Source organism: Protobothrops mucrosquamatus, unplaced genomic scaffold (genome assembly GCF_001527695.2).
Source record: "Protobothrops mucrosquamatus isolate PMUCROS unplaced genomic scaffold, P.Mucros_1.0 scaffold115, whole genome shotgun sequence".
Taxonomy (NCBI): Eukaryota; Metazoa; Chordata; class Lepidosauria; order Squamata; family Viperidae; genus Protobothrops; species Protobothrops mucrosquamatus.
The window spans coordinates 1,484,878-1,512,256 of record NW_015386487.1 but is presented as its reverse complement, the minus strand read 5'-3'; the positions used below and the strand labels follow the sequence as shown (position 1 = coordinate 1,512,256).

The 27,379-nt window shown below is 47.4% G+C and overlaps 3 protein-coding genes and 1 long non-coding RNA gene across 5 annotated transcripts; 3 read left to right on the top strand and 1 right to left on the bottom strand.

The window, feature by feature from the left end:
• The first annotated feature begins 587 nt into the window (after positions 1–587).
• CD3E (CD3e molecule) lies at positions 588–3,156 on the top strand. The gene is made up of 4 exons (XM_029283523.1): positions 588–753; positions 1,911–1,937; positions 2,541–2,753; positions 2,951–3,156. The coding sequence occupies exons 1-4, from the start codon at positions 702–704 to the stop codon at positions 3,154–3,156; spliced, it is 498 nt and encodes a 165-aa protein (XP_029139356.1). The 5' UTR covers positions 588–701.
• Positions 3,157–3,409: 253 nt separating this feature from the next.
• LOC114922353 lies at positions 3,410–4,752 on the top strand. The gene is made up of 2 exons (XR_003810388.1): positions 3,410–3,450; positions 4,131–4,752. It is a non-coding gene; the product is annotated as an uncharacterized LOC114922353 (long non-coding RNA).
• Positions 4,753–5,606: 854 nt separating this feature from the next.
• On the bottom strand, positions 5,607–8,851 carry LOC107284818 (T-cell surface glycoprotein CD3 gamma chain). Its single transcript, XM_029283522.1, has 5 exons — positions 8,836–8,851; positions 8,242–8,445; positions 7,301–7,432; positions 7,050–7,093; positions 5,607–5,863 (listed from the first exon to the last, which is right to left on the bottom strand). Exons 1-5 carry the CDS (start codon positions 8,849–8,851, stop codon positions 5,798–5,800), a joined length of 462 nt encoding a protein of 153 aa, XP_029139355.1. The 3' UTR covers positions 5,607–5,797.
• A 2,631-nt stretch (positions 8,852–11,482) lies between these two features.
• UBE4A (ubiquitination factor E4A) lies at positions 11,483–27,302 on the top strand. 2 transcript variants are annotated; one of them, XM_015812919.1, is made up of 19 exons: positions 11,483–11,714; positions 12,668–12,841; positions 13,634–13,746; positions 14,165–14,317; positions 14,404–14,563; positions 14,672–14,874; positions 15,077–15,268; positions 16,249–16,582; positions 16,729–16,855; positions 19,084–19,391; positions 19,861–19,993; positions 20,452–20,639; positions 21,031–21,131; positions 21,229–21,342; positions 21,933–22,107; positions 22,185–22,365; positions 23,721–23,868; positions 24,410–24,567; positions 26,579–27,302. In XM_015812919.1, the coding sequence occupies exons 1-19, from the start codon at positions 11,594–11,596 to the stop codon at positions 26,712–26,714; spliced, it is 3,219 nt and encodes a 1,072-aa protein (XP_015668405.1). In that variant the 5' UTR covers positions 11,483–11,593; the 3' UTR covers positions 26,715–27,302. The 2 variants fall into 2 exon arrangements, with proteins under 2 accessions (XP_015668405.1, XP_015668404.1); XM_015812918.1 differs by having other exon boundaries at positions 12,665–12,841.
• The last annotated feature ends 77 nt before the right edge of the window (positions 27,303–27,379 follow it).

Below are 27,379 nucleotides of genomic sequence, written 5' to 3'. Positions count from 1 at the left end.
AAAAATAAAACGGTCACAATTGATTAACAATAGAAGGATTAGCCAAGCCCTGCAGGTAGGCACTAGATTCCAGGAGGCTTGGCTAGAAGACACACTTAACAAGACAAAAGGATGGCAGAGAGAAGTTCTGAACAATGTAACTGAGGGGGAGGGATGATGTATTCTGGCTAGGCGGATCGGACAGATTGTGCCCCCCCCCCCCGGAAGTCCTCTCAAATGGGACCAAGGGGAGGGGAGGGGGGCGTCGCGATAGGAGTGTATATAATGTTGTGAGTTTGAATATTTTGGTGTGGTCTCTGGGTTTAGAACTTCCTGTTGAAGTCTCTCACCAGGATCCACCGCGCTTTGCAAACCGCTTTTCTATTTTCTGCAGAATAAACTCTTTTTCTTACCAATCCAATTTTGTTGGTATTTTAATCACGTTTCCAACACATATTGAGTCCCCAATTGAAATCTCCTGTAGGGGGTGTGGCTGAGTGGCCCCGGCTCCACCCATGCCTTCACTCAGCCTCGGTGGCTCGCTCCTCCTGCTTTGCTGGAGCTACCACTTCCTGGCAGGGCTGGGGCCACAGAGGGTTTCTTTTTCTTTCTTTACCAATTGCTCATCTCTGTTCTTGGAGCCCTCCTGAAAGGAGACACGCAGCAGGTTCGCTGGGGAGACCCCTCGAAGCACCCACGGGGAAGCAGCGGAGGGCAGGAAGATGCCTCTGGGGCTCCATTTGGGTGCCTTGATGATCCTCCTGTTCCACACAGGTGAGTGCTGCCTCTCCACAGAGAGCTGGACTGGGGCCCCATCAGGGCTTCTGCTTGATCCAGCAATCAGTCCATCTGGCTTCTGGCCCTGCGGGTCAAGGTCCCCTGGGACCTTGTGAAGGGAGGCAGCTGCTGCAGTTGTTAAACAAATCATGCAATTATTAAGCAAATGCAGTTTCCCCCATTGACTTGTTGAAACTCTCTGGGAAAGTTTCAAATGGCGATCATGTGACTGTGAGGATGCTGTGTGGGGGGGTCATAAGTTTGAGGACTGGTTGTAAATCACTTTTTTCAGCCAGCCTTGTCATAACATCAAACAGTTGTTAAACAAATGGTTGTAACTCACAGACTATCTGAAATCTCAGGGTAGTGCTTGGGGCAGATTCCAAGGGTCTGATATAAGGAAGGTAGCTGGGGGGGATGGGGGGGTCTGCTGTGTGCTAGATTAGGCTGAGTTGTGGAGGAGAGGGCCAGGGGATCAGGGCTGAAATGCTTGAGTGGGAAGAGGGCCTCTCTCTTTCCAGCTAAGGGGGTCCCTTTCCTCAAAAGAGCTCTGGTGAACAAATCACAGGAAGGGAAGCAAACATCCCACTGAGGAGGAGGAAGAGGGGGAGGTTGCCAGTATGGATGGGGAGAAGACACAGGATGGTCTCTAGCTGCATTATGGAGCTGAATCGGGAAATTGAGTCTCCTCTTCAAAAAAAAAAGGTCCACAGATCCTCTTTTAAACAGGGATTTGGCATAGGATCCATCTGATCTGCAAAGGAAGCTTCTGGAAGATTACATGATGTAAACATGAGAGGCCTTGTGATTGCTCTGTTTTGGGCGCAAGGCAAGAAAATCAACGCTTACATGTTTTCCGCTGCCTTTTTCTGGGTATGGCTGCAGTAGTGACCACGAGGAGCTGTGTGATTCCTCCAGAAAGCTTTTCAGAATATTTGCCACGAGTCTCTGATTTGGGGGCTGATTGGATGGAGCAGCCCCCCTGTTTCAGGGGCTCTGGGGAGAGCAACCTGGTCCACTGCCTTGTTCTCTAGCTTTGCTCAGGCTTCATAAAAGAAATGGTTTTTAAAGTGCTGAAGGGAGCAGCTTTATTCTGGACACAATAGCGGTTGTGTGCTAATGAGAAAGTCTTCACCATTTTTTTTTTTTCACAGCCAGCCTTGTGGAGAGAAAGATTGAAGGTAAGGGAGGGGCCTTTAGGACTTTGGGTTATTGCTGGAAACAAGTAAAAAAGGAAGCCCTTGTCCATGCAACCATCAGGAACTGACCCTGGCACCTTTGCCCCCAACAAACTGCAGTGCATTTACATGGGTTGGCTTGTGACTGTTGGCTGAAAAGAGGAGGCATCTTTGCCACCAGAACTAAGAAAATGGGAGGTTCCAATCAGGCCTGGCTTCTCTCCCGGCTCCTCCAGGGATGTGTGTGGGGGGGGAGGGGGTGTCACTGTTTTGAATGAAAATGGGCGCTGTTGGAACATGTGGCATAGCCATTATGTTCCACATCTCTGCCTCTGAAGAAACTAGGGTTAATGACAATCCAAGAAAGCATTTGGAGATGGTTGTAGAGTAAGAATAGCAACATGTGTTGAAAGGTAATCTAAGTTATAATTTAAAACTGTCAAATGTTCCCTTGGGGGGGGGGGATGAAGCTGTGGGGCGCTGCCTCATAATGTCTCCCAGAAGGCAAAAAAGCAGCCCCACTGCTGTCCCCGTGAGATCCTGCTGGATTATCCACTAGTGTTTGTGCCCAGAGCTGCCAGGCACATTCTCTCTGACTTGCCATAGTAATCACGGTGGAAATCTCTTTGGGGGACGTGAGTCTCAACTGCCCAGGAGAGAAATCCCAGTGGTGGGAGGCCAATTCCAGTCCAGGAAACAGCAGCACCCTGGTCTTCTCCGACTCAGACCATCTGTTTGAGATCGAAAGGGGGAAAGAACTTTTCTGTGGACAAAAGAGTCAGAATGGCAAATCGTGGAAGATTTTTCTGAAGATCAAAGGTCAGTCATGGCTACAGTATGATGGGGCCTCTCTGCCCTTGATGGGGGGCTGGGAGAATGCTTAGCGGTCTGAGCTGCCTGGTGGCCAGTCCCAGCCCACACCTCTAGTGCCAGGCAGCCAGAGTGGAGAAGAACCTTCCTCCAAAACCAGGCTGGCTGAGCTCCCTTTTCAGTTAAGGCTTCTGGGTTTCCTGCAGGGTGCAAGGACTGTGTGGAGCTGAGCTTTGCCCTCGGGGCCAGCATCATCGTGGCTGACCTCCTGTTCACCTTGGGAGTCCTGCTCCTGGTCTATTTCTGCAGCAAGAAGCAGCAGGCCCTCTTCAGGGCAGGTGCCCCACGACGGCTACGAGGCAAGTGCCTCTGTCTTTTCTCCCCCCCCTCCCCAGTGCAGGCCAGATTTTAAGCATTGTGCTTTGCAGTTTGAAGGAGCCTGAGGGGGGTGAGGGGTGGGCTGCCCTCAGTTAAGTCCTCTGGTGCTTCCCCTACACTTCTGCCTTGGAGAGGGGCTCTAAGGAGGCTGACAGCCACAAATGTAACAGATGATTTGGCAAGGCCAGGCGATGGGGGGGGGGCTCAGTCCATCAAGCAGTGAAGTGCTGAGCCAGAGAACCGCAGAGGCAATAAACTTTGCCCTTCGCTTTTTGCTCCAGGACAGCAAGCGGACCACCCCCCGCCTGTCCCAAATCCAGATTATGAGGTAAGCCCTGAACTGAACATAAGGGGGGAGGGGGGAGTTCACATTGGGCAGCATCTCAAGTATTGGAGATCAAGGGCCAGAGCTGTGGAGACAGGCACACAGAGAGGGGCCAGGGCCCACAGCCCCTCCCCCTTCTCTGCTAAGGTCTATTTTCTGAAGTGATTTAGTCAGTTTCATCAGTTTTGGCTTTTACAAAGGGAACAGTGACTTTTCCTTTACTTTGGTACTGGCAGGGTAGAGCAAAAATTCAGCTGGGAGATTTAGTTCACAGATGATTTGAGTGAATCTCTGAATCAATTTGCCTTTCTGAATTAATTTCTAAAATCTTAGCCAAATTGGGAGCTACAATGTGAATTTTTTTACTAATCAGTTTAGAAAATGTAATTGATTCAGAATGTCAAACCAAACTGTCATTCCAGCCACATGCAACACATCTGCGTTATCTTCCAAATAAAAAAGGAACCTAACATGGCTTTAAAGCCAGAGTTTCCTGACATGTATTACACAAACAATGGCGAAAACAATCAAAAGCTTTTGAGAGAGAAGAGCATCAGAATCAAGAGTCTGCATCACATGTAGCCAAGGGAAGTCCTCACTCTGCTGATGCCCATCTTAACACACACAGCCAGTGTCCTAGAAAATAAGACCAGGTTTGCCAAAAACATGTTCTGTTCCTACAGCCGATCCGGAAGGGCCAACGGGAGGTGTATGCTGGCCTGGAGCCCCAGGCTTTCTGAGATGCTGCCTTGCTTGCCATGGCAAGATGCCAGATGTTCCGGGTGGCAATGAGTCCCCAGAAGTGCCTGCCACTTCCTTCTCCTGCTTGCACTAACCGCTGACCTTCCTGGTGGGGGTACTCCCTGTTTGCACTGAGTTTTGCAGCTAGAAAATCTGGTGGCCTGGAGAGCCCCACCCCGGATGGAGCAAAGAGCTGCAGGATGCCCAGGGGGCTTCTCAGACTGCAGGACTCACCTGGGCAAGAAAAGGGCACCATAGAAGCCTCTTCCCTCATGTGGGGTCACTCAGCCACAGCACTGCTGCTCTGAGTGCATGCAAACTCCGTGGATCATGTCCCATTCCCTGGGCAGGATGCGCTGCTCTGGCTGGGGGTGCCCAGGGACCACTTGTGGCCAGGTCTCCCTTAGAGCTCCTGAGGTGGCATGTCTGGTTGGTCGATTTGTGCTTCAGGAGCCCTGAGCCCACTTGCCCTGGCAGGGAATCCCATTATGAAAAGAAGGCCTGCTTTTACATTTGTTTTGATTGTGCTCGCAAAGAATCCTAGTAAAGCTCTGTTCCATTCACCCCAGAGACTCCTGTGTAATTCTTCTGATACCAGGAAACAGACTTGAAGAGAGACCTTGGAGAAGGAGGGGACAGAGAGAAAAGAGGAGGTGCTGGGATGAGTAGCCACAGACATTAAAGCCCAGATCTTCTCTGCTTTCCCACCCACCAGCAGTACTCCAGTAGGAGGGTAGACAAAACCAGGGTGGTAGGAGAGAAGTAAAAGTCAAGTGGCACCACCATAGCCCTAGGACTGGCACAGAGCTTGGCCCAGCCAGAGGACTTGCCCTTCCCTTCCTGCTTTGAGAACCAGCTGAATGAACCCATTGCTGATGGTTAGAGACAGTATCACTGAGGCTTCAGCTGCAGAAAGAGGCCCATCAGCACAAAATCTGGCAGTTGCAGTGAGGGAGGGAAAGCTGGGCCCTACATAGAAACAGCCACCCCCAGTGGATGCGCTCGTTCCACAGGATGTGGTCAAAAGCAAACACAGCTGTATTTCAAGAAAGGCACAAACCACCACAAACCCTGTGCAAAAGCTACACTGTGCTGCCCTATGAATCACCACCCAGTGGTAGCTACACACTTGCGCAAATGGCTGACGCCATGACATTTGCACTCTCACTTCACTGCAGCTCTTTGAGTCAAATATACACCATGTTAGGAAGTTGTAAGCAACATCTTTTATTGGGGGAGAGGCAGAACGCATAGGGGAGCAACAGCAGGGACCCAGTTTCAGCTGCAAAGGGGAAAATGGAAGATTAACTGGCCTATTTGCATTGCTGAGAAAAGACATTCTTGATTCCAACTGACCACCACATTCCCAGCATTGCATATTCATCAAACAAGTTTAAAGCAGGCTCCTCTCCCCCCCCCCCAGCCCACACTCTTTAGTTTAACAAACAGAAAATGGAATCCAGCAGCTCCGATAGCTCCAGCAGACCTTGTTGGCTCTCACAGGCTTGAGGCCCTGGAGTAGAAGGCAGGCACAGACGGAGCTGTGTAATGGACGTCCCTCAGGGATTGAGCCCAGGAAGGAGAACCTGAATGCGGCTGGAGAACGGCTTCATCGGCGGCGAGGCTTGGCGATGCCAATGTGGCTATAAGGCCTGTCATTGTGCTCCTGGAGAGGCTGGAAGGAAGAACATCCACCCTTAGGACCTGTATGGGCAGACCACACTTCTACCACCTTGGGGGCCAAGAGCCAGCAGTGGGTGAGGACGAGCAATTGGCTCTGGGGAAATTTGGCCTGGTCAGGCAGGCAGGACATTGCTATGCCACTCTCCCACATGGCTCCTTCCCTTGTAGTTCGGAGGGGCCATTCAGCTGCCCCACACAGCCTGCTTCCTCTGGCGTGGCTGCTCTCTCTCCCTGTTGGCAGGGAGGCCATGTGGTTATGTGCCAGGATTTCTGGAAGGGAAATCAGTGCCATGGCCCCAGGATGGCCAACTGCACCCCTAGAATGCATTTCACTCTTAGGCAGAATGGTTAACCATAGATTCTTTAACATCACTGTCATCACACAATGCTGGACCCTCAAGTAAATTCCAGAGTTTGCCCAGCAGGCAAAGCCAAGCTGTGACTGGAATTTGTGGTTCAGGATGTCACTAAACAACTTAATAGGGCTGGAAGAGGATGGGTTTGGCGGAGTCCACTTTCCTTGGGGCAGCCTTCCCTGCCAGGGGACCCTCCGTGGAACTGGGATTCTGGAGATGACTGACAGGTTTGTAGACCCTTTGTCAAAGCCATCCCATCAGAGACTATGACGGCAGCTAGTTCCTTTCAACAAGTGGGCACAGGCATGCTCATACCTGGACCCATCTCTGTCCCATCTCTACTGTGCTGGAATATATACAGATGGCTTAATAGCTACACAATCTTCTAGTAGGTCTCCCACTTTCTGTGGGATGAACTGGTCAGTCTCTGATCTGACACCAGACCTGGCATTACCCCAAAACCACCAGGGAACTCTTTTGCTCCTGTTCCTGGGCTCAAAGTTGCCCCTTTGGAGAAAGGGCATAGCCAGGAACAATTTTCTTTGAGAAACAGCTGAACTATACTGATGAGGAAATTTATTTCTCATGCATTTCACAGGAAAACTGCTCAGAAACATTTGCGTCACATTCAGCAACTGTTTTGTTAATGGCAAGGCTTACTAATTCTACATTCTGTTTCTTCCTCTCATTTTAACTCTTCGCCATCATATCCTCTTTGAAGACAACAACCCCTGCACACAATGAAGTGCACAGAAGATGCAATTCAGCTCCCCTCGAAGGGGGAGAACAAAGAAAAAGCCAAAAGGAAGTGGAAGCTCTCACCTGGTACAGCTGGTCGTTGGCCAACAGGCACTGCTTATCAGAAGCTGCAGGGTCAAAATAGGAAGACTGAGTCCACAGGGAAAAAAACCAAGAGCCTAAGAAAGCAGCAGGTGGGGGGGGGGGTCTCTGAGGCAGGCAAGAAACAAGGGGTGGGGGATGCCTGAGCTGTAAGATGGTCCTTCCTTCTGGAGAAGATCACCATGGCCTTTTCAAGGAAGCTGCCCAGCTGCCCTTTGTTGCTACCTCCTCACCTTGGGTTGGCCGGCCCCGCTCTTCCACGGCTATGTGGTACACAGCAATAGCCAGAAAGACTGTGGCGAGGAGGCTGGCTGCTGAAATCCCCAGAATCATAGTGAAGTCCAGATGGATACAGTTTTGGCACACTGTAGTGAAAGAAAATGTTGAAAATACATTCTGCACTCCCCCGCATAGTCCACGCAGGCCTCACTTGAGCAGAGCATGTGTTCTTTTATGGCAGAACTGCCACAAGCACACAGCCCTCATCCATCTGAAGCCAGGGGAAGCCACTGCCAGTTCATTGGGCAAAGAGGACTCTTCCAGAGAAAGGGAGACCCAGCTGCAGTCCCTGGTCTGCCCATCCCAGGGACCATCCCAGGCTTTTACAAGGCTTGGCAGAAAGATTACCTGTGTCCTAGGAAACAGCAGCCTGGTAAGAGAGGCCCAGAAATGCTGCACATGAGCAGAGTGGAGCATTTCATTTCCAGAAACAGGGACATTGAATGTAAGTCACAGAAGTGGTGATTTGACAGTTTACCTTAAGAAAAAATACCACTTTTTTCTAATATCAAAGAATGAACAAGCAACATCTTGAGGGAAAAGCTTGATTCCATAGGAAGAGGACTAACTTCATGTAATCAGCTAAGGAGCAAACTCTTTGAGACCTTACCAAACAAACGAAGCTCCTTTTGAAGTAAGGAGGCAAACAGTTGCCAATTTACTAGGCTGAGGATCAACTGCCCAGATTCTTTTGTATATGTTGGTCAATCAAGCTGCCCCCATTCTACTTGTTTTGCTCAAGACTGGATAGAGAAGGGAGCTAAGATGTTCCTTTCACCTGGACTGTTCCAGCTTCAAAGGGTAGGCTTGTTTCAAAAAACCCTGGTGTCTGCCTCGCTGAAACTGGACAACTGACAATGTTGTTAAATAAGGGTGAGAAAGAAGGCTTACGCACTCCGGATGAAAACTTGCAGGGATCTGCTTTTCCCATTTTGGGTGATACACTTATAGATGCCTTTGGGGTCATCCATCACAGCCAAAGCCAACTCCTTCCCTTGGTAGGTTAGATTCATCTTGTCTTTTATCCAGCGTGTCTTATTATCGCCCCCTTCACATATCAGGGAGACATTTTTTCCTTTCTGCTCTATGGTGATGAACTCTGCAAAACAAATGGGATGAGGTGGGGCAGAGGTCCCACAGGCAAAGCTTCACCCATACCTCCAGGGGTTCAGGGCCCAAACAAATTAGCTAACAAGTATTTTAGCAAGACATATGGCCACTTATGCTCTTCAGGCAACTGGTATTCCTTTGGCAAAAGTATCATGGCTTAATCATTGGTTAGGGGAAATGAGCCTTTGTGCTTATTCCTAATTCTGGGCCAGCAGTTGCTGCTGAGAAAGGGCACTCTTTGCATTTTGGCCCTGAAGAGATCTGTTTCTGCTTTCTCTATCCAGCTCGTAGGCATCAGCACAATGGGGATGGGAAGGGGGGTTTGCAACTGCTTCTCTCCCACACTGCCTGTCCATCTTGCTTGTCCCGGGGAACTTGCCTTCCTCCTGTAACATGTTTGCTTAGCAGATAGTCCTAGTGAAACTACTGAGACTTCCTCCCAAATCTACCTTGGCAGCCGTGAAGTGCTTAAAGTCCTTTGCCTTCCCATCCAGGAATGACTCCTAATGAGCTTCTAGCCAGCCAGAAAAATCTCTTTCCAATATTCTTTCTGAAACAAGCTTTTTCCAAACACTCAGGATCTGGAAAATTCAGAAGCCATCCCCAATTAAAAGAGCGCCAAAATTTAAGCACACCAAGAGTCACTGACTGGGCTTGTGTGTCACAGTCTACATGCATTGTGCAAACCCAGCCAATTATGGTATAGTCCATAAAGCATGGCCACACAACCTATGGCTAGACCCAGACATATAAATCCATCCTATCTGAACTCCTTCTGAGCTGCTTCCCTAGTTTTCTTTTAGGAAACCTGGATAAATCATACCATTTCCTGATGCTGCATTTCCACTTATGCTGATGCCTGAAAGAAAATAATTTCATGTTGAGAAATATAGAGCAAATTAAACGGGGACCAAGAATCACCAATAATACCACACACCAGTCTTCTATTCAGTTGTCCAAGTAACATCAAACAGTGGAATATATGGTATGCAGAAGCAGTGAAAAGACTAATCATGCCAAATGGCACCCAGGAAGGGAATGAAGAGGGAATAGCAAACGCAAATGGAGGACTGTTCAGCTTTCGGGCGAAAGGGTGACATTGACTTGAGAAAGGGAACATTTCCTAATTTCAGAAAGAGCCAGCTAAGGAGAATCATTATTGAGGTTTTTAATATAAGGCAAAGTCTAAGGAAAATGGACAGAGAAAAGTTTTTTCTCCCAAAATGCTAGAGGTTCAGGACAGGCACATAACAATATTTCCTCACCTACCATATGCGGGGGAGATGGGACACCCTCACAGATATCTTGGCCCTGGAATCTGGCAGCCACCCAAAGGCAACATCTCCATCATTATCTCTTCAATGGGCTGAATTCACATTTGCATTCAGCCTTTCCTCCAAAAGCTTGCAACATAAATGTCCCATTCCTCATTTATGAGGCTGGTGAGACAGAGGGAAGTGGCTGGCTGCACCTGGTCAGCCTGACTGCCTCAAGCCCCAAGTCAGGTGTGGAGAGGAGGTGGGTCTGCTGCTTTCAGATGGGGGGGGAGTGAGCAGATGCGTTGAATCAGAAACACAGCTGAGTGTAACACATGGTAATGAACTGGCACTCTGGTCCTCATGCCTCCTCACCAAGAACATCCCTCTCTTTCTTTTTTTGCAGCCTGCCTACCTCTCCCCCCTCCATTCCCAGCCCTGAGTCTACAAGCTACCACCCTTTCAAACTGCCTGCCTTGGATTTAGTCCTACCTTGGAAGAACAGGGCAAGGACAGCTGCACACAGCAACTGTTCCTGGCCTCCCATGCTTGTCGATAGAGGAGCCAGATATGTCGTTCCCCGTTCGTCAGCACAGGCAGCAGGTGACAGTCTTCTGCCAAGTTAAAAAAAAAAGACTGGGCAAGAAGATATAGGGAAGATTTTTGCAGGCAGTCTGCAACAGGAAGTCTGTGGGTGGGGGTTCTACCATTCTGTGTGTGCGCATTTATGCATAAGGAAATGAAAGGACGGAAGACATGCCACAGGGAAACCGCTCTGCTGAAAAAATGAAGCTGACTTCCTTCTCCCTTTGCAGAATTGAATGTCAAATAGAGCCCCCTGCCCCAGCAGCAGTTCTCCACTAAGGCATCCCACGAACAAGCCATGGGGGGGGGAACTCCTCCCTTTTGGCCAAGCCTGATGGGCAGGACAGTTAGACCCAACCCAAACCGGCGGTTTGGCCCAGCTGGGCCACTCCTCAGCTACTGCTGGTGCACCACAGGTCAGCCTCCAACTATCGATCTAGACCAGGGGTCTTCAAACTTGGCCCCTTTATGATTTGTGGACTTTAACTCCCAGAATTCCTCAGCCATGCACGCTGGCTGAGGAATTCTGGGAGTTGAAGTCATAAAAGGGCCAAGTTTGAAACCCCTGATGTAGACCAGCGAGTTTAAGATCTGTGGACTTCAACTCCCAGAGTCCCCCAGCCTGCCATACTGGCCGAGGAATTCTGGGAGCTAAAGTCCATACATGTTAGTTACTAAGGTCAGCCGTATCGTCTGACCGTAAAGCTCGAGCTGGAAGAGCCGCCCCGGGCTCCGGCCGACCTCCAAACTGGAGCCTCTCGACCGGGGCGCCGGGAAACCTTTTATTTGAGAGCACATCTGGGATCTGCGCTCGGGGAACACAGGAGCCGGCGGGATCCCTCGTGTCCCCAGAATATTCCGCACGCCTCGGCGACTCTCTCGGAGCCGTCCTCGGGCAGCTGCCCGGAGAGGCATTGCGGGAGGCAGCGTCTTTCTCGCTACCGGCTAGCACTACAGTCACTGTCCCGGCCGCAGGGGCGGAGAAGCGTCTCCCCCGGCCTGTGACCGGGACGCCTCCGTAGAGCGAAGGTGGCGCCGGCAGCTCCCTCTAGCCGCGATGCGGCTCTATGGTCGCTCGCTCTGTCGCCACGGCGCGCTTCCGGCGCCTTCTGATGACGCTGGATGCGGCCTGCGGGCGTCGCGCGTTGCCAAGCTCGTCGCTGAAAGGTGTCGCGGCCTCTCCTTCCTCCTTCTGCCGCTGCTGCTCGCCCCCGTCCTGTACCAGAGCGCCCGGGGCTGCGGGCCCTCGCTCGTCGTCTGGGTCGCGGCTCTCCATGGAGCTCGCCCGGCGGGGAAATGACCGACCACGAGAACAATAACAGCATTTCCCGGAACCCCTTCGCCGCCCTCTTCAGCTCCGTCGCCGACGCCCGGCACTTCGCCGAGATCCAGAAGCAGACGCCGACGCCACCCGCGGGTGAGCGAGGAGGCGGGGCGGCTGGAAGGGGAGCGGGCTGGAGAACCCCCGTCCCCCGGGAGTGGGCGGGCGGCGGGGGACTCGCGTAGGCCCCGTTAGAGTGCCCGGATCGGCCGCCCCGACCGCCTCTCTCGAAACCTATGCCGCGCGCTCGAGACGCGCAAAGAAATATTTGCACATCCTCTTTTGTTTCACCCTTTTCTTTGCTTTATTTTCTGCATCTTCAAGTGTAGTTCGATATTTGTATAACGGGGTTACCACGAAAGCCATCCATTGTTTGTTTATCCAAAACCCCTTTCCTGTTCTAATAGCACTGTTGAAGCCAGGAAAGTTGAAGCATGTCCATTTTTGTTTTTAAAATGTACATCTAATAAAATTTGTAAAAAAAAACAACCAACCCCTTTCCTGTTCAGTCACTGCTCAACCTGCTCAACCTCTGTCCAAAATTAGACAATTTAGCTGAAAATTTAGCCCAATTTTAGGACAATGTGGACAGTCAGCAACAGAATTGAAAAAGAAGTGCAAACATTTAGCGGACTTTATCATTGATTGATATTAAAGACATGAATTAGACTAGCATTACCTGGCAAGTATTCAAATCTCGAGAGCTAAGTTTTTACTAGTTTAATTCCATATTCTCAGATGGCAAATCAATAAAAGACATAATGGTTGGGACAGCTGTTTAGGTGGCCTCTCTGGCTCTTGTTTTTCAGAAGTCATTCTGGGATTCCCAGGAGACTAAAGTCTTGTGTACAGGCTGCATTTTTTTCAACAACTGTGTTTTTATGATCTAAAACTTGTTATGTAAAAAAAGTGCACTTACTAGGTAGGCTTCTGGTGCTGTGATAGCCTAGACGAGAGAGGCACAGGCCTTCGAGAGACTGCTCAGATGGTGGGTGGGCCAATTGGGGACCAGGTACACTGCTTATTGACTAGCTCTGCTTTTCTAGTAGAGGAAACCTCTGCCAGCCAAGATGATTCTGACAACAGTGTGTCTGAGAGTCTGGATGATTGCGACTACTCTGTGGCTGAGATCAGTCGCTCCTTTCGCTCCCAGCAGGAGCTGTGCGAGCAGCTCAACATCAACCACATGATCCAGAGAATCTTCCTGATAACATTGGATAACAGTGAGTTTGGAGGCATACATTGCCAGAATTCAGACTGGGTTATATTAAGGTGGAGGGGAGCCACCAGGTGGCAGACCCAGCATGGTCCAGTTTTTGATCCATGAATACAAATTCAGACTCCTCTCTTGGAGAACAGTTGTTGATCTCACACAGCATCTGCTGACTTAAGACACCCCAAAGGCAACAAAATCTGTTTGCCAAAAGCCATGTAAACAAACATTCTCCTGGCAAAAACCATATGTATGGAGGATGGAAATATTGTCCTCCATTGTACAAGCAGTTAAGGGGAGCTTCCATTGGATGCAAGGCCAAATGTGGTTTTCTATATCTTTATTGGCTGGCCAGTATATTGCAGGTGTAACAAACTTTACTCAGCCTGAAAATTCCAAACATTGACCTGGTGGTATTTCTTGCAACCACGCTGCAATTCTCCTGCTCCAGTTGACTGTTATACTGTAGGGCATGGCTTGGAAGGGTTCCTTTATTGTTTTTTTTTAGATTTGTGCTTTGCTGTGTCATTTCACTGGTCCTAGAGACTGCTTTCCTTTAGGCTACAAAACTATGCCAGCCTCTATTTGGTGCCCTCTCGTATGCGTTGGGAAGTCTGGGAGTTGTAGTTCAAGACATGTGACAGCAATATCTTGAGGAAGGACTTGTTTTAACATCTGCCAAGACAAGAAGCCAAAATACATAAAAGTTGTTGATGGAGAGGGAGAAATGGTTCTGAACATAGAGTGTCTTGGGGATTCCCCTATTGCTGCTTTGCTGATTCGTCCCCCTCCCCGCCCGTAGGTGACCCCAATCTGAAGAGTGGAAATGGCATTCCTGCACGGTGTGTCTACCTGGAGGAAATGGCTGCAGACCTTGAGGATCAGGACTGGCTGGACATGGAAAATGTAGAACAGGTCTCTGCATGCAAGCATCTAATGGGTCTTCACCAGATTGGAGGCTTGCTGGAGAAGGCTAATCTTGGTCGTCTGGCCAATTGTTCCCTTTGCCTATGGCCAGGAAAAGATGCTTCCCCAAGCCAGGATACCATGTGCCTAGAGGCCTTTAATTGCACATTTGTTGTGACACTTGTTTGATTTGCTTTATAGTACTTTTCCTTGAACAAGGCCGTTTCATCTTATATGAAACAATTGAGTTCTATGGGCAGTCTATTTCTTATTTGTGATAATCAGGTAGATTTGGAGAAGCATGTGAAAGACCTGGCTGTTTATGCATAATGTCACTCTGTAAACAAATGGATGTGAATGAGATCTAGGCTTTTTCTCCAAATGTTGGGAGGGAGCAATTATATTCTGGATCGATATGTTTCCCCAGGCTCTTTTTACCCGGCTACTGCTTCCGGAACCAGGAAATCACTTGATCCACATGACTTCAACTGGCATACAGAACCTCCCAGCAGACAGAGATGCAGGAGAGAAACACATCCTGCGATACCTCTTTGCTTGTTTCCGGAGGGCAAAGGAGGAGGTGGGTCAAGCACCCATATCACACCCAAGCAGCTTGTGGCCTGGACTGAATGGGCTAGAAGTCAGCTGTTCTCTCTGTTCTTCTAGATCACCAAGGTGCCAGAGAACTTGTTGCCTTTTGCAGTGCGTTGCAGAAATCTGACTATATCCAACACTCACACACTCTTCCTAACACCAGAGATCTATGTCAACCAGAATGTCTATGAGCAGTTAGTGGACTTGATGCTGGAATCATTAAGAGGAGCTCGTGAGTTGGCAAAGGCTGATACCCCAGGATAAGTTAATGGGATCCAGCTCATGGCAACTTTCCAGTTATATCTTTTTTTTAAATACTCATCCTTTCTCTCCCCCATAGACTTTGAAGACATAACAGAGTTCCTGGAGGAGGTCATCAAGAGCCTCACGATGGATGAGGAAGTGAGGACTTTTGAGGAGGTTATGGTCCCTGTCTTCGACATCCTCTTAGGACGAATACGGGAGCTACACCTTTGCCAGATCCTGTTGTACTCTTATCTGGATATACTCCTGTATTTCACCAAGCAAAAGGATATTGCCAAAGTGAGTCCTCATTCACCCCCAGATGGCCAGAACCTCCTGCTGCCTTTAACCTTTCACCTGGGAGAAAGGTCACTTTTCTCTACCTCACTCTGGGTAGGAGGGTGGGCGTGGTGAAATGTTGAAATGTTTTCAAAGGAAAAACCAAAAAAGTCCAGTTGCCTTTTGAAAAAAAGCATATTTGGCTCTATTTCTGTTTGTTTAGGTTTTTGTTGAGTACATTCAGCCAAAAGATCCAGCCAATGGACAGCTTTACCAGAAGACACTGTTGGGAACCATCTTGAACATCTCATGTCTTCTGAAGACACCTGGTGTGGTGGAAAGCCATGGCTACTTTCTGAACCCCTCTCGATCCAGTCCTCAAGAGATCAAGGTGCAAGAATCCAACATCCACCAGGTGTATATTTCTGTTCCATTCCTGTTTTGTACATTGAGAGGCAGCAAAATGGCTGCTGATGACAAGCACTCTTTTTTATACTGTCTTTTTATGCATACTATCCAAGTATGATCAGAGTCGTGTGGTACAGTGGTTAGAATGCAGTATTGCAGGCTGATTATGCTGACTGCCGGCTGCCACCAGTTCGGCAGTTCGATCTCACTGGCTCAAGGTTGATTCAGCCTTCCATCCTTCCGAGGTCGGACCCAGATTGTTGAGGGCAATATGCTGACTCTGTAAGCCACTTAGAAAGAGTGGTATATAGGTCTAGGTGCAATTGCTCTTGGTATGATCAGGCAGATCTGTGGCTATCAACACCTTTGAATATGATGCTGACTGCCTTCTATTGGAATCACTGGGGCTGTTGGGGGGAGATAATTAAAATCCAGAAAGTGTAGTAAAAGGTGAAAATGCCAGAACTCGGGAAGGGAGCTGAGGAATGACTTGGTGGAAGTGTATAGGTAGTCCTCAACTGACATCCATGATGGAGCCCAACATTTCTGTTGCTAATCAAGTCAGTTGTTAGTGAGTTTTGCCCCATTTTGTGACCTTTGGTGCCACAATTGTTAAATTAATCACTCAGTTGTTAAGTTAGTAACCTGGTTGTTAAGTGAATCTGGTTTTCCCATTGAATTTGCTTGTCAGAAGGTCACAAAAGGGAGTCACATGACCCTGGGACACTGCAACCGTCATAAAAACGAGCTGGTTGCCAAGCGTTGGAATTTTGTGAGCCTGGGGAAATTGCGATGGTCGCAAGTGTGAAAAACAGCCATAAGTCCCTTTTTTCAGTGCCGTGGTAACCTTGAATGGTCACTAAATGAACTGTTGTAAGTCGAGGACTACCCACACACGTCTCAGATGACCCCGGTTCCAGTGAGTCTGTGCAGGTACGCTGATGTTTGTTAACCTCAGTTAACCTCAGTCAACGCTCTTCACTACAGTTCGTGGCTGAATTCCACGAGAAGATCCACCAAATGCTGAAGAACTTGCTGCAGCTCTCCCCACAAACGAAGCATAAGATCCTGGCCTGGCTTGGAAACTGTCTTCATGCCAATGCTGGGCGCACCAAAATTTGGGCCAACCAGATGCCAGAGATCTTCTTCCAGATGTATGCCTCAGATGCCTTCTTCCTGAACTTGGGAGCTGCTCTCCTCAGGCTCTGTCAGCCCTTCTGTAAGCCCCGATCTCCCAGGCTTCTGACATTTGACCCCACTTATTGTGCTGTGAAGGAACTGAATGAGGAGGAGCAGAGGGTGAAGAATGTTCACATGAAAGGTGAGCCACCCTCTCCCTCCCCCACCCTCCCAATAGCAAGAGAGACGGGCATTGCTGACAAGGGTAGGAAAGATGCTGTGAGAAATGGCTTCCTTTGGCTAGAGCTTTCTCTGATCAGTATTGATGTACTCTTCATTTCCTTTAAGGTTTGGAACGAGAAACTTCTTTGATCCCAGCTGTAACTGAGCAGGAACCACAGTTTGCTGACAGCTATAACCTGGTGACCGAGAACTTGGTATTGACGCAGTACACCCTCCACTTAGGATTTCACAGGTACACAGGAGACTCCCTGGTGGAAACACTGAAGGCCTTGGGAAGACTTTTCCACATCAAGCAGAATGTAGCTCAAAATCTTAATAAATGTCAGTGATCTTTTAGTAGGACACTGGGGCTTCTGCTGACATAGTAGCACCCAAATACAGGTATAGTCCTTGCCTAACAACCACATTTGGGCCCGAAATTTTGGTTATAAGTCATTGTCATTGTGGATCATGTGACATGACTCATTTTTATGATTGTTTTTACGACCATTATAAAGTAAGTCACGTCATTAAACAAATCATGAAGTTGTTTAAACCACTTGGTTCATATCCAATGGACATTTTATCATTTTCTGCCAGAAAATGGCAAAAGACATAGCAAGTCATGATTATGTGATTATGGAACACTGCAAGTGTTTGTAAATGTGAGCTTGCTGCCAGGCACCCAAAATGCAGTTACATGATGGGGGGGAGAGACGTGCAGTAGTTTTAGCTTCAAGGATGGATCGTAAGTCATCATGGATTCACTGCTAAACCTCTTGCAATTTGCCTACCGCACAAATAGATCGGTAGATGATGTTGTCAATATTGCACTACATCTTAACTTCTTGAATCCCTAAAGACCTATGCAAGGGCCCTTTTTGTAGACTTCAGCTCGGCATTCAGTACCATCATTCCAGAAACCTTTCTTTAAAAACTGAGTCAGCTAGCTGTACTAATAAAGGAGAATATTTCTAGCTTGGGGTTGAAATGAGGGGTCCTTGGTGCTCTCTGGGCTTGCTTGTTTTCTAGCAGACATTTCATTACCCAAACTAGGTAACATCATCAGCGCACTGATGATGTTACCTAGTTTGGGTAATGAAACGTCTGCAAGAAAATAAGCTCAGAGAACACCAAAGACCTTTCAGCTAGCTGTGCCTGACCACACTTGTAAGTGGATTATAAGCTTTCTAACAGATAGGAAGCAGCAGGTGAAGCTAGGGAAAATCATATCAAATATTCAGTTAGCACACGTGCCCCCCAGGGCTGTGTGCTCTTTCCTTCACTCTTTTCTCTCTATACCAATGACTATATCTCAAAGGATTCCTCTGTTAAAGTACCAAAGTTTGCAGATGATACAACAGCTATTGGTCTCATTCAAGACGATGATGAGTCTGCATACAGACAGGAGGTGGAACAACAGGCCCTCTGGTACAGCCAAAACAATCTGGAGCTGAACATGCTTAAAACTGTAGAGATGCTATAGATTTTAGAAGTTCTCCTAGTCTACCACCTCTTACAATATTAGTCAACACAGTATAAACAATAGAGACCTTCCCAGGACTTGAAATGGTCACCTAACATTACAACCATCATTAAAAGGGCACAACAAGGAATGTTCTTCCTGCGCCAACTCAGAAAGCTCAGATTGCCCAAGGAGCTGCTATATAGTTCTACAGAGGAATTATTAAGTCTGTCATTTGTACTTTCATAACTGCCTGGTTTGGCACAGCAACCAAACAGGACAGGTACAGACCAACAGATAATTAGGCCTGCAGAGAAAACAATTGCAACCAGCCTGCCTTCTGTTGAAGACCTGTATACTGCACAAGCCAGAAAGAGGGCTATGAAAATATCTACAGACCCCTCACATCCTGGACATAAACAGTTTCAACTCCTCCCCTCAGAATGCTGCTACAGGGCATTGCATGCTAAAACAACTAGGCACAAAGATAGTTTTATGATTGTACAATTTATGATCTATGACTTACCACTTTGTTGTTTGTATGTACACTGACAGCTTACGTACCAGAGACAAATTCTTTACGTGTCCAGTCACACTTGGCCAATAAAGAATATTTCTATTCCTATTCCTAAATAACTTCGAGTCCGTGGGATTTTTACCGGTCATTAAGCAAGGACTAACTAAAGGCCACATTCATTATACATCAGTTGATATTTGCATGTGGGAAAGAATGTTTTCTTGGTCTACTGGAGGATATGAATGGGTGGAAATTAAAGTGAATTATGATTTCTTCAAACTTTTTTTGCTATGGGTCCTTCAAGGAAAGCAGCTCTCCAGAGAACATGCAGCAAATCCTTGTATGCCAGCTCTTGCCCCAACCAACCTCAACACTCATTGCTGGCCTCCTCTGTTTCCCCTTTTCCATTATAGCCTCCCAATTTCTTGTGGCCACTTTGTGCTTTTCTGGTGGTATTGCCACTTCTAATTTTTAGTATCTCTGTCTGTTTCTTGCACAGGTTGCATGACCAGATGATCAAACTCAACCAAAGCCTTCATCGACTGCAGGTGGCATGGCGGGAAGCTCAGCAGAGCTCCAGCCCCTCAGCTGACAATCTCCGGGAGCAGTTTGAGCGTCTCATGACCATCTACCTTTCCACTAAAGCAGCCATGACAGAGCCTCAGATGTTGAAGAACTGCCTCAATCTGCAGGTGTCCATGGCTGTTCTCCTGGTCCAGCTGGCCATTGGAAACCAAGGGACTGAGCTGATGGACTTGACCTTCCCTCTGCCAGAAGTGAAGAACAGTGCGCTGGCCTATGTTCCAGGTGACTGGCAAGAGATTTATCCTCTAGAAGTGGTTTTGGGCAGTGCCAGGATGGTCCTGATATTTTGCCATGCCCAAGGCACTTAACAGGATCCTATAGTCTTTTGGTGTTGGCTCACGCCTGGCTGATTTGTAACACCATCCTTTTGTTAATAGAATGGAGAAGCAAATATATATTTCAAGACAAATGCTCCTAGCTAAAATTCCCAAAAGGAAAAATATTTCTAACACCTAACTCAACAGAGGGACTCTGGGCCCTTTACAATTATTTTTGGCTTGGTTTCCTCTGAGATGTTAATATCATAAACCTTCTCCTGCTTCCAAGGAGATTTGTCTGAGCTCATCTTGGTAGCTGCAGGAAACAACTGCTGCTTTGCCCTCAAATGCCTGCCCTCACCGGGAAGGAGCAAGCATGGGCCTGGTAGCCATACATTCTTAGCAAGAGTTCACTTGTTTTTTTGCATTTGCAGAATTCTTTGCTGACAACTTAGGTGATTTCTTCATTTTCCTGCGCCGCTTTGCTGATGATCTCCTAGAACCTTCAGCTGACTCCCTGGAGCATGTGCTTCATTTTGTGACCATCTTCACAGGGGATGTGGACAGGTAAAAGCTGCTTCTGAAGCCTGGAGAGATGTGAATCAGGCCCACTCTGTAGTCAAGCATCCTGTTTGCCAGTGAACAGCAGCCTAGTCTTTAGAAGGAAAAATTTGACCCCAGTAAACTCAGCTGTTTTTAGATTGAGTGCAGATTCAAATTTTTCTTGAGTCTTCAAGCAAATAAATTTGGTTAGCTTAGTTTTGACTGCTCAGTTCCTTGAAAACCTTGGCCCACAGATGTAAGAATGTAGTGGTGTAACAGGAATTGTAGAAGCATTGAGGTGGGATGGAAAGAAGTTGTTCTCCTGGAGTAATGAGCTATTGTGAGCAACCTGTCTATTGGGAGGATACATGAGTCCCTCGCTGTCAGCAGAAGAATTCAGCAGGAGGAGGGGGTGGCAGAAGTTTTGATAGAATTTTGGGAAAAGTGTAGATTTGGAGATTTCTGCCCACTCCTCCTGGCAGAATGAAGAACCCACATTTGAGAGCCAAACTGGCTGAAGTACTGGAGGCTGTGATGCCCCACCTGGATCAGGCACAGACGCCTCTTGTCTCAAGTGTCTTTCATCGCAAGAGAATCTTCTGCTCCTACCAACATGCTGCCTACCTTGCTGAGGCACTAATTAAGGTTTTTGTGGACATTGAATTTACAGGTAAGGGGGGAGGGTGGGAGGGGGTCTCATTCCCTCAGTTCCTGCTGCATAGTGCAGTCCCTTGAATGAAGTGCCATGAATCCTGGTGAATCCGCTTTGCTGGATCTGAAACCAGATTTGCTAATTTTGGTAATGGTACTGATCTGGCAGAAAGAGATGAAAAGGGCTAGCTTTTTCTTCCAAGTCTTGAGATTTATATTCCACTCTGGTCCAAGCTGCCTCTTCCCCTACTGCTTTTTGGGGCTGGAGGGAAGGAAGAGCTGATCCTCCACTCTCCATCCTGTGTGTTTTTGGGGCATGCAGTTTATACAAAAGAAGGAGTCTCAGAGGCCTTTATCAGTTCTCCAGTATCTCGGGATCCTGCATTCATTACGGGCCTTCTCCTGTGCAGGAGATCCCCATCAATTTGAGCAGAAGTTTAATTATCGTAGACCCATGTACCCTATCCTCCGGTATATGTGGGGCACTGACTCATACCGGGCAAGCATAAAGGTAAGGACCTGAGGTTTGCAAATTATAAGGGCTGGAAGAAGAATAGAGGTTTGGATGAAAACAGCCCCCCTGCTCTCCATCTCTTTGCCCTGTGCAGGCACTGGCTGACGATGCCTCCGAGAACCTTGAAGCAATGGCCCCCCCTCTCTTCTTGCGCTTTCTTAACCTGCTTATGAATGATGCCATTTTCTTGTTGGATGAAGCAATACAGGTAAATCATTATTTGAGGGGTGGACGTAGAAAGTGGGTAAATACTGTGACCCCAAACTGTAAGACTGTTCCTTAAAGAATGATTCTTTAAAGGGTTGCCAATTTTGGCCAGTTGAGAAGGGGAGAAAGTATGTAGCCGTCTCCAGGGAAATTACTCAGACTTCACCAGCTGAGGAGAGGAGAGGAAGTCTTCAGTCACCGAGCTGCTACTGTCGAGATAATTTTTCTGAGAGGTTCAGGTCTGGGGAGTCTTTGGACTTGGCTTTTGTACCTCCAGTTCTCCACCTTTGTAAGGTTCATTCTCTCTGCTCCAAGTCTACAGGAAGGGGTTGCCATGAGACCTCCATTTCCCACCCCCTGAACTTTCTGCACCACACTTCGATTGATCCAGTTCCGGTTCCCCCATTTCTGTGTGTTGTGTGGAATGTTTTAATGTAGTGGTTAAGATGTTGTAATCTACCCTGAATAAATCTGTAAATCTCCAGGGTGAAAGGAACTTCTGAAGATGGCTGCATGAGCAGTGAATGTGATTTTGGCATCCAAGAACAGATCCTTTTTCTTGCCTGATGCCCATTTCAAATTTCTCTGCAGTACCTGAGCAAGATCAAGATCCAGCAAATAGAGAAGGACCGGGGCGAGTGGGACAGCCTGTCTGCAGAAGTGCGGCGTGAGAAGGAAGCCAGCCTGCAGATGTTTGGGCAGTTGGCTCGCTTCCACAACATCATGTCCAATGAGACCATTGGGACCTTGGCCTTCCTGACCTCAGGTAAAGGCCCTGTGTTCTTCCTGGCCTGGAACGCTGAAGGGAGCAGAACTGCTGATGGAGCCTCCTTTTCATTGCAGAGATCAAGTCTCTCTTTGTGCACCCTTTCCTGGCGGAACGCATTATCTCCATGCTCAACTACTTCCTCCAACACCTGGTAGGCCCCAAAATGGGGGCCTTGAAGGTCAAGGACTTCAGTGAATTTGACTTCAAGCCCCAACAACTGGTTTCTGACATTTGTACGATATATCTAAACCTGGGGTAAGTTGCATGCTGGAAAGGAAAGATCCGTTGGAGTGCTTCTTGGGAAGAGGATTAGAGGGCTTTGCCTTATGCATCCAGAGTTTTAATGGATGTTGAAATGTTTCTTATGGAAGAGCAGCCAGAAACCCACACGAGGTCCTCCTCAGATGACCCAATCAGACTTAAGGATTTAACTCCTCAAAGCCAGTGGACAACCATTGGAGAATATCTCATTGTTTTTGAATACCAGTAGTTCATACCAATCCCCCAAATACTGCCAGTGAGGAAGAACAGGAGACGACACCACCACCACCCTCCTTCATGTCATGTTCTCCTCTGGAATAAAGGAGTGAAGGAGGCTTGGGACTCACGTTCTATAAACCTGAAGATAGTACATTGCGCAGAAAGGATTCTTGAAAAAAGGGACATAATGGCTAGGTGGTGTTTGTGAACTTTTATTGCTTTTCCATGTAGTAATCATCTCCGTCAGATCTAACTGCAAATGCAAGAGAAATGGGGCTGTACTGTGCCCTTGACCGAGTCTTCTGCTGTGGTCTTGTGTGTACCAGTCCAAGGGAATGTTCTGAATCTTGGCTGCAATCCCCAGGATGGAGGCATGGGCTTCCTGTCCTATGTCAAGAATTTGTAGTGGACCAGGTTTTGTGCTCATATACCCTACTCAGGAAACTATGGAACTTTGACTAGGATGGTCTCCTATGAATGTCGTTCTTGCTGGCTCATGCATAAATGAGATTAACCAAACGCAAAAGCTGTGTTCACATAACTTGATATGCCCAAGCAAATCATCTTATAGTTTAACCTGATAACTGATATACATAACATGCCAATACAATGGCTGGGCTCAGCTGAATCAGTTTAAACTAATCTAGACAAAGGTATCATGTAGACTCAAATATTCTATATATTTACTAAGAGGGAGGGCAGTCAAATTTGTTTCGTCCAAGTGCTGGTGAAAGATAAGGTGAACCCTGAAGGGAATAGCTATGGAGCTGTACTGTCTGTTCAGACAGATCAAATTTGGGTGAAGTCCCCTATAAGAAAGATTTACAGTTGTACCTCAGGGACTAGAAAGATGCTTACCACAAAGAGATCTTGCAGAAAAGAGTTGCCTTCTGAACAGGAGAAATTACAGTGCAAATAGGCTAGAGCTATTTCCCATCATGCTCCACTTACCAATATATTGCAAATGGGACAAGTCTGAACGGGGCTTTGGTCTCACCTAATAAAAGACTATGGAAGTTGAAGAAAGGAATCAGTATAGGAAAGCTGAAATGACCGAGAGTGCCAAATGGAAAAGAGGCTTGCTTGCATGGGGCCTCAGCGTCCACTTTTAGCCCTCTTCTCTCTTTCAGTGATGAAGCGAACTTTTGTGCCACAGTGCCTAAGGATGGGCGATCATATTCCCCAACTCTTTTTGCTCAGACGATCCGAGTCTTGAAGAAAATTAATAAGCCTGGCAACATGATTGTAGCATTTAGCAACCTGGCAGAACAAATTAAGGTGAGATGGGAAAGCTGTCAATATTCTCAAAAGTCTGTCTCTCTCTAAGGACAGGTTCCTCACTGTATTATATGTTGAAAATCTTCAGTGCATCTTGAACAACATTTGGCTTTAATCTCCAAGGGGGAGAACTTTGAATTTCAGTGCTCTTATAATGGCTGCAGGATGTTTAAAAGTCTAATGAGACAGGTGAAAAATAGAGTTGATCAGGACTTACATTCCTCTCTGTAGCTGAGAACTGAATTTATTGTAGTGTGGTATGAATGCAGTCAAACCTCTAAGTTTCAGCGAGACACCAGAAAACAACTCTGTATTAGTTGTGCTTCCATGGAATCAAAAAGCCAATCAAGGGCTGTGTTTGGGCTCCTACCTCTGCCCTGTTTCAGTTTCCAGGGCAAAGGAGATGCCTAGAAATCACTGGCCACATTTTTTTAGCAATGGTAGTTCCTATAGATTCCGGCGTTTGTCTTCAGTTTGTCAATAGGAATTTAACTCTGCAGGGCAGCTCAGCAGGAACTGATTCCTGGAATTGTTTCTTCAGTCTCTAGCAGATCGTCAGCAGCAGGAAGAGGAGACATACGCTGATGCCTGTGATGAATTTCTGGATCCCATCATGAGCACCTTAATGACAGACCCAGTGCTGCTGCCTTCTTCTCGAGTCACAGTGGACAGGGCAACAATCGCTAGGCACCTCTTGAGGTATTTAGAAGACAGGCAGGAGAAAATGGAATTCTGCCTAATTTCCTTCTAGGGAAGAGGGAACATGTCAGATTCAGACACTGCCACTCACCTCCTTGCAGGATGCCAGTGGTGTTGACTCCCATATTTGTCCCTGCATCCACTGGTTAGTTCCCCTTTCTCATCCCCCTACTGATTGGTATATCAGACATGGTATATCAACCATGATATCCTTTTGGGCCGGCTGTGAGAGTTGGGGCTTGACAGTACAGTTCTGCATTCGCTTGACTCCTTTCTCCAAATCTGTTCCCAATTGGTGTTGATAGGGAGTGAGGGATCCAGTCCCAGCTCTTCTTTTTTGGCGTGCCATGGGGCTCACTTCTCTGCCCACTCCTGTTTAACGTCTGCATGAAGCTGCTGGGTGAGATCATCCATCCCTATGAGGAGCATCCGGAGGCTTCAGCTGGTCCAGAATGCGGCCGCGCGGGCGGTGTTGGGAGCGACGCGTCGCTCCCATGTAACACCGCTGCTGCGCGAGCTGCACTGGTTGCCAGTGGCCTTCCGGGTACGCTTTAAGGTGTTAGTTACCACCTTTAAAGCGCTCCATGGCATAGGACCTGGATATCTCCGAGANATGGCTTTTTCAGCAAGCGGGACTGACCTAGGGTGAATTTTAAATAGGGAAAATTTTTAAAGATTTTAATAATGTCACAGCTATAAATATTTGGTTTTAATTGGCTTTTATAGGGGAAATGTTTTTGTGTTGTTTTAATATGCTGTGAGCCGCCCTGAGTCCCGTGGGGAGAAGGGCGGCATATAAGTTAGTGTTAAATTAAATTAAATTAAAACCATGGGTTGAAGTATCATTAGTATGCTGGTAATACTCAACTTGACATTTGCTCACCTGATGACCCAGGTGATGTTGTCGCTACCCTCTCACAGAGCCAGGAGACTGTAGAGGCCTGGATGGGGTACAACAGGCCATTACCTAACCTTGGCAAGACTGAGTGGCTTGGGTGCATGGAGCTTCAAGATCTGGGCAGGGTTGTACTACCCTGTTCAGATCTAGTTCGCAATTTAGGGGTTCTTCTGGACTTGCAACTCCTGCTCAAAGAGCAGCTGGTGGGCTAGGAAAGGCTTTGCACAGCTTCGGTTTGTGCATCAGCTACAGCGTTTCTGGATCAGGACTTTCTGCACTCAGTCACTCAAATCCTAATTCAAGGTGTTGGTTATGATCTTTAAAGCCCTCCATGGCATGGACCCAGGTTACTTGATGGTCTGTCTCATCCTGTTAGGACAGGCCTACCCCACTCGTGTGGCAGAAGAGGCCTGCCACAGATCCTGTCAGTCAAGGAACTCTAGCAGGTGGGGTTCAGGAGAAGAGCCTTTTCTGTCATAGTGCCAGCCCTTTAGAACATCCTGTCCCCCAAGGTTGGGTGAGGTCTGCTTCCACCCTCCTGTCCTTCCGTAAGAGCCTGGAGACCCAAGAAAGGGGGAGGACCACACTGGAAGTGGCTATTAGATTAGTAGCAACCCTCCCCACCATGCATCCGGTTTCCTCCCCACCATCTTTTATTCATATTGCTGTACTTCTTTATTTTCATTTTTACTATTGTTATATTTATATTTTTTGTAATTTTGCATTTTACTGATTTAAGCTGCCCAGAGTAACCCCACGAAGAGATAGGCAGCAAAATAAATAAACAAAATAAAATAAAATAATAAAATATTCTGTAGTAAGCAGATTCCCACTGCTACCAGACACTGCACAGAGGTTAGACAGGTACGTTGGGTCAGTATGAACAGCTGATAAGAGCTGTAGAACTGTGATTAGATTAAAAGCAACCCTACCCTTGGCTAGACGATTGCAAGTTTTTTTTCCTTGTTGCATGGGAAATACTTAATTTTTTCAATATATATATTTTCAAATTTGTAATGATGCCTATGTGTCTACTGAAATTGGTGGCATTATCTTGTTTACTAATTAATAGTCTGATTTTACTGTCATCCTCTCCCTGCTTTCTTTCTGCAGTGATCAGACAGATCCTTTCAATCGCAGCCCTCTCACCATGGACCAGATCAAGCCAAATACTGAACTGAAGGAGAGGATCCAGCAATGGCTGGCCGACAGAAAGAAGCAAAAGGAGGTTGTGGTGGGGGGGCTGTGAGTTGGCCAGAATGCTGTGGCCCCAGCTGCCTCTTTCAGTGAACCCAGGTTTTGACTGTTCTTTCTCATTTTCTCCATAACTTTTCTGTGGTTCCTTATATTTAAGATCTTCTGGAAACCTCCTTCCTTGACAGTTTAATTTGCCTGCTATATTGTTTTCATAAGAATCCTTCACCATGTTTGTTTCTCTTTAACTGTTGCCCCAGATACTGGGCTGAACTTTCCCTTTTATGTTTAAGAAGAAAAGCTGTATTTACTCAACTGGGGCAGAAGTTTTTCTTGTGTAAAGCCATTGTAGCCTGGTGATTTGTGGATCGCTCTGCCAAAACAGGAGCAACCAATATCGATAAGAAATAGTTGGTAGAATTATGGGAGAAAGTGGGCCATAATATCAAGCAGCTTTCGTAAACCTTCCTTAGCACTCTTGCTTCCAGTAACTGTATTTTGGGGAAACACTGTGAACGGATGATTGTGCAGGTGCCCTGTAATTCCTACCTGCTTTAATACAGTGCCTGCTGCATGAAAGATGTACACATTGTGTGCATAGTATGTTAGCTTCCTTTAGATCAATAAACGTATTGGATGTCCACTTGTTTTCGGCCGCAGTGCCTATTCATGTGTTTTCAGGACGATTCGAGGTCCTGCTTCCTTAAGGTTTCAGGCTGG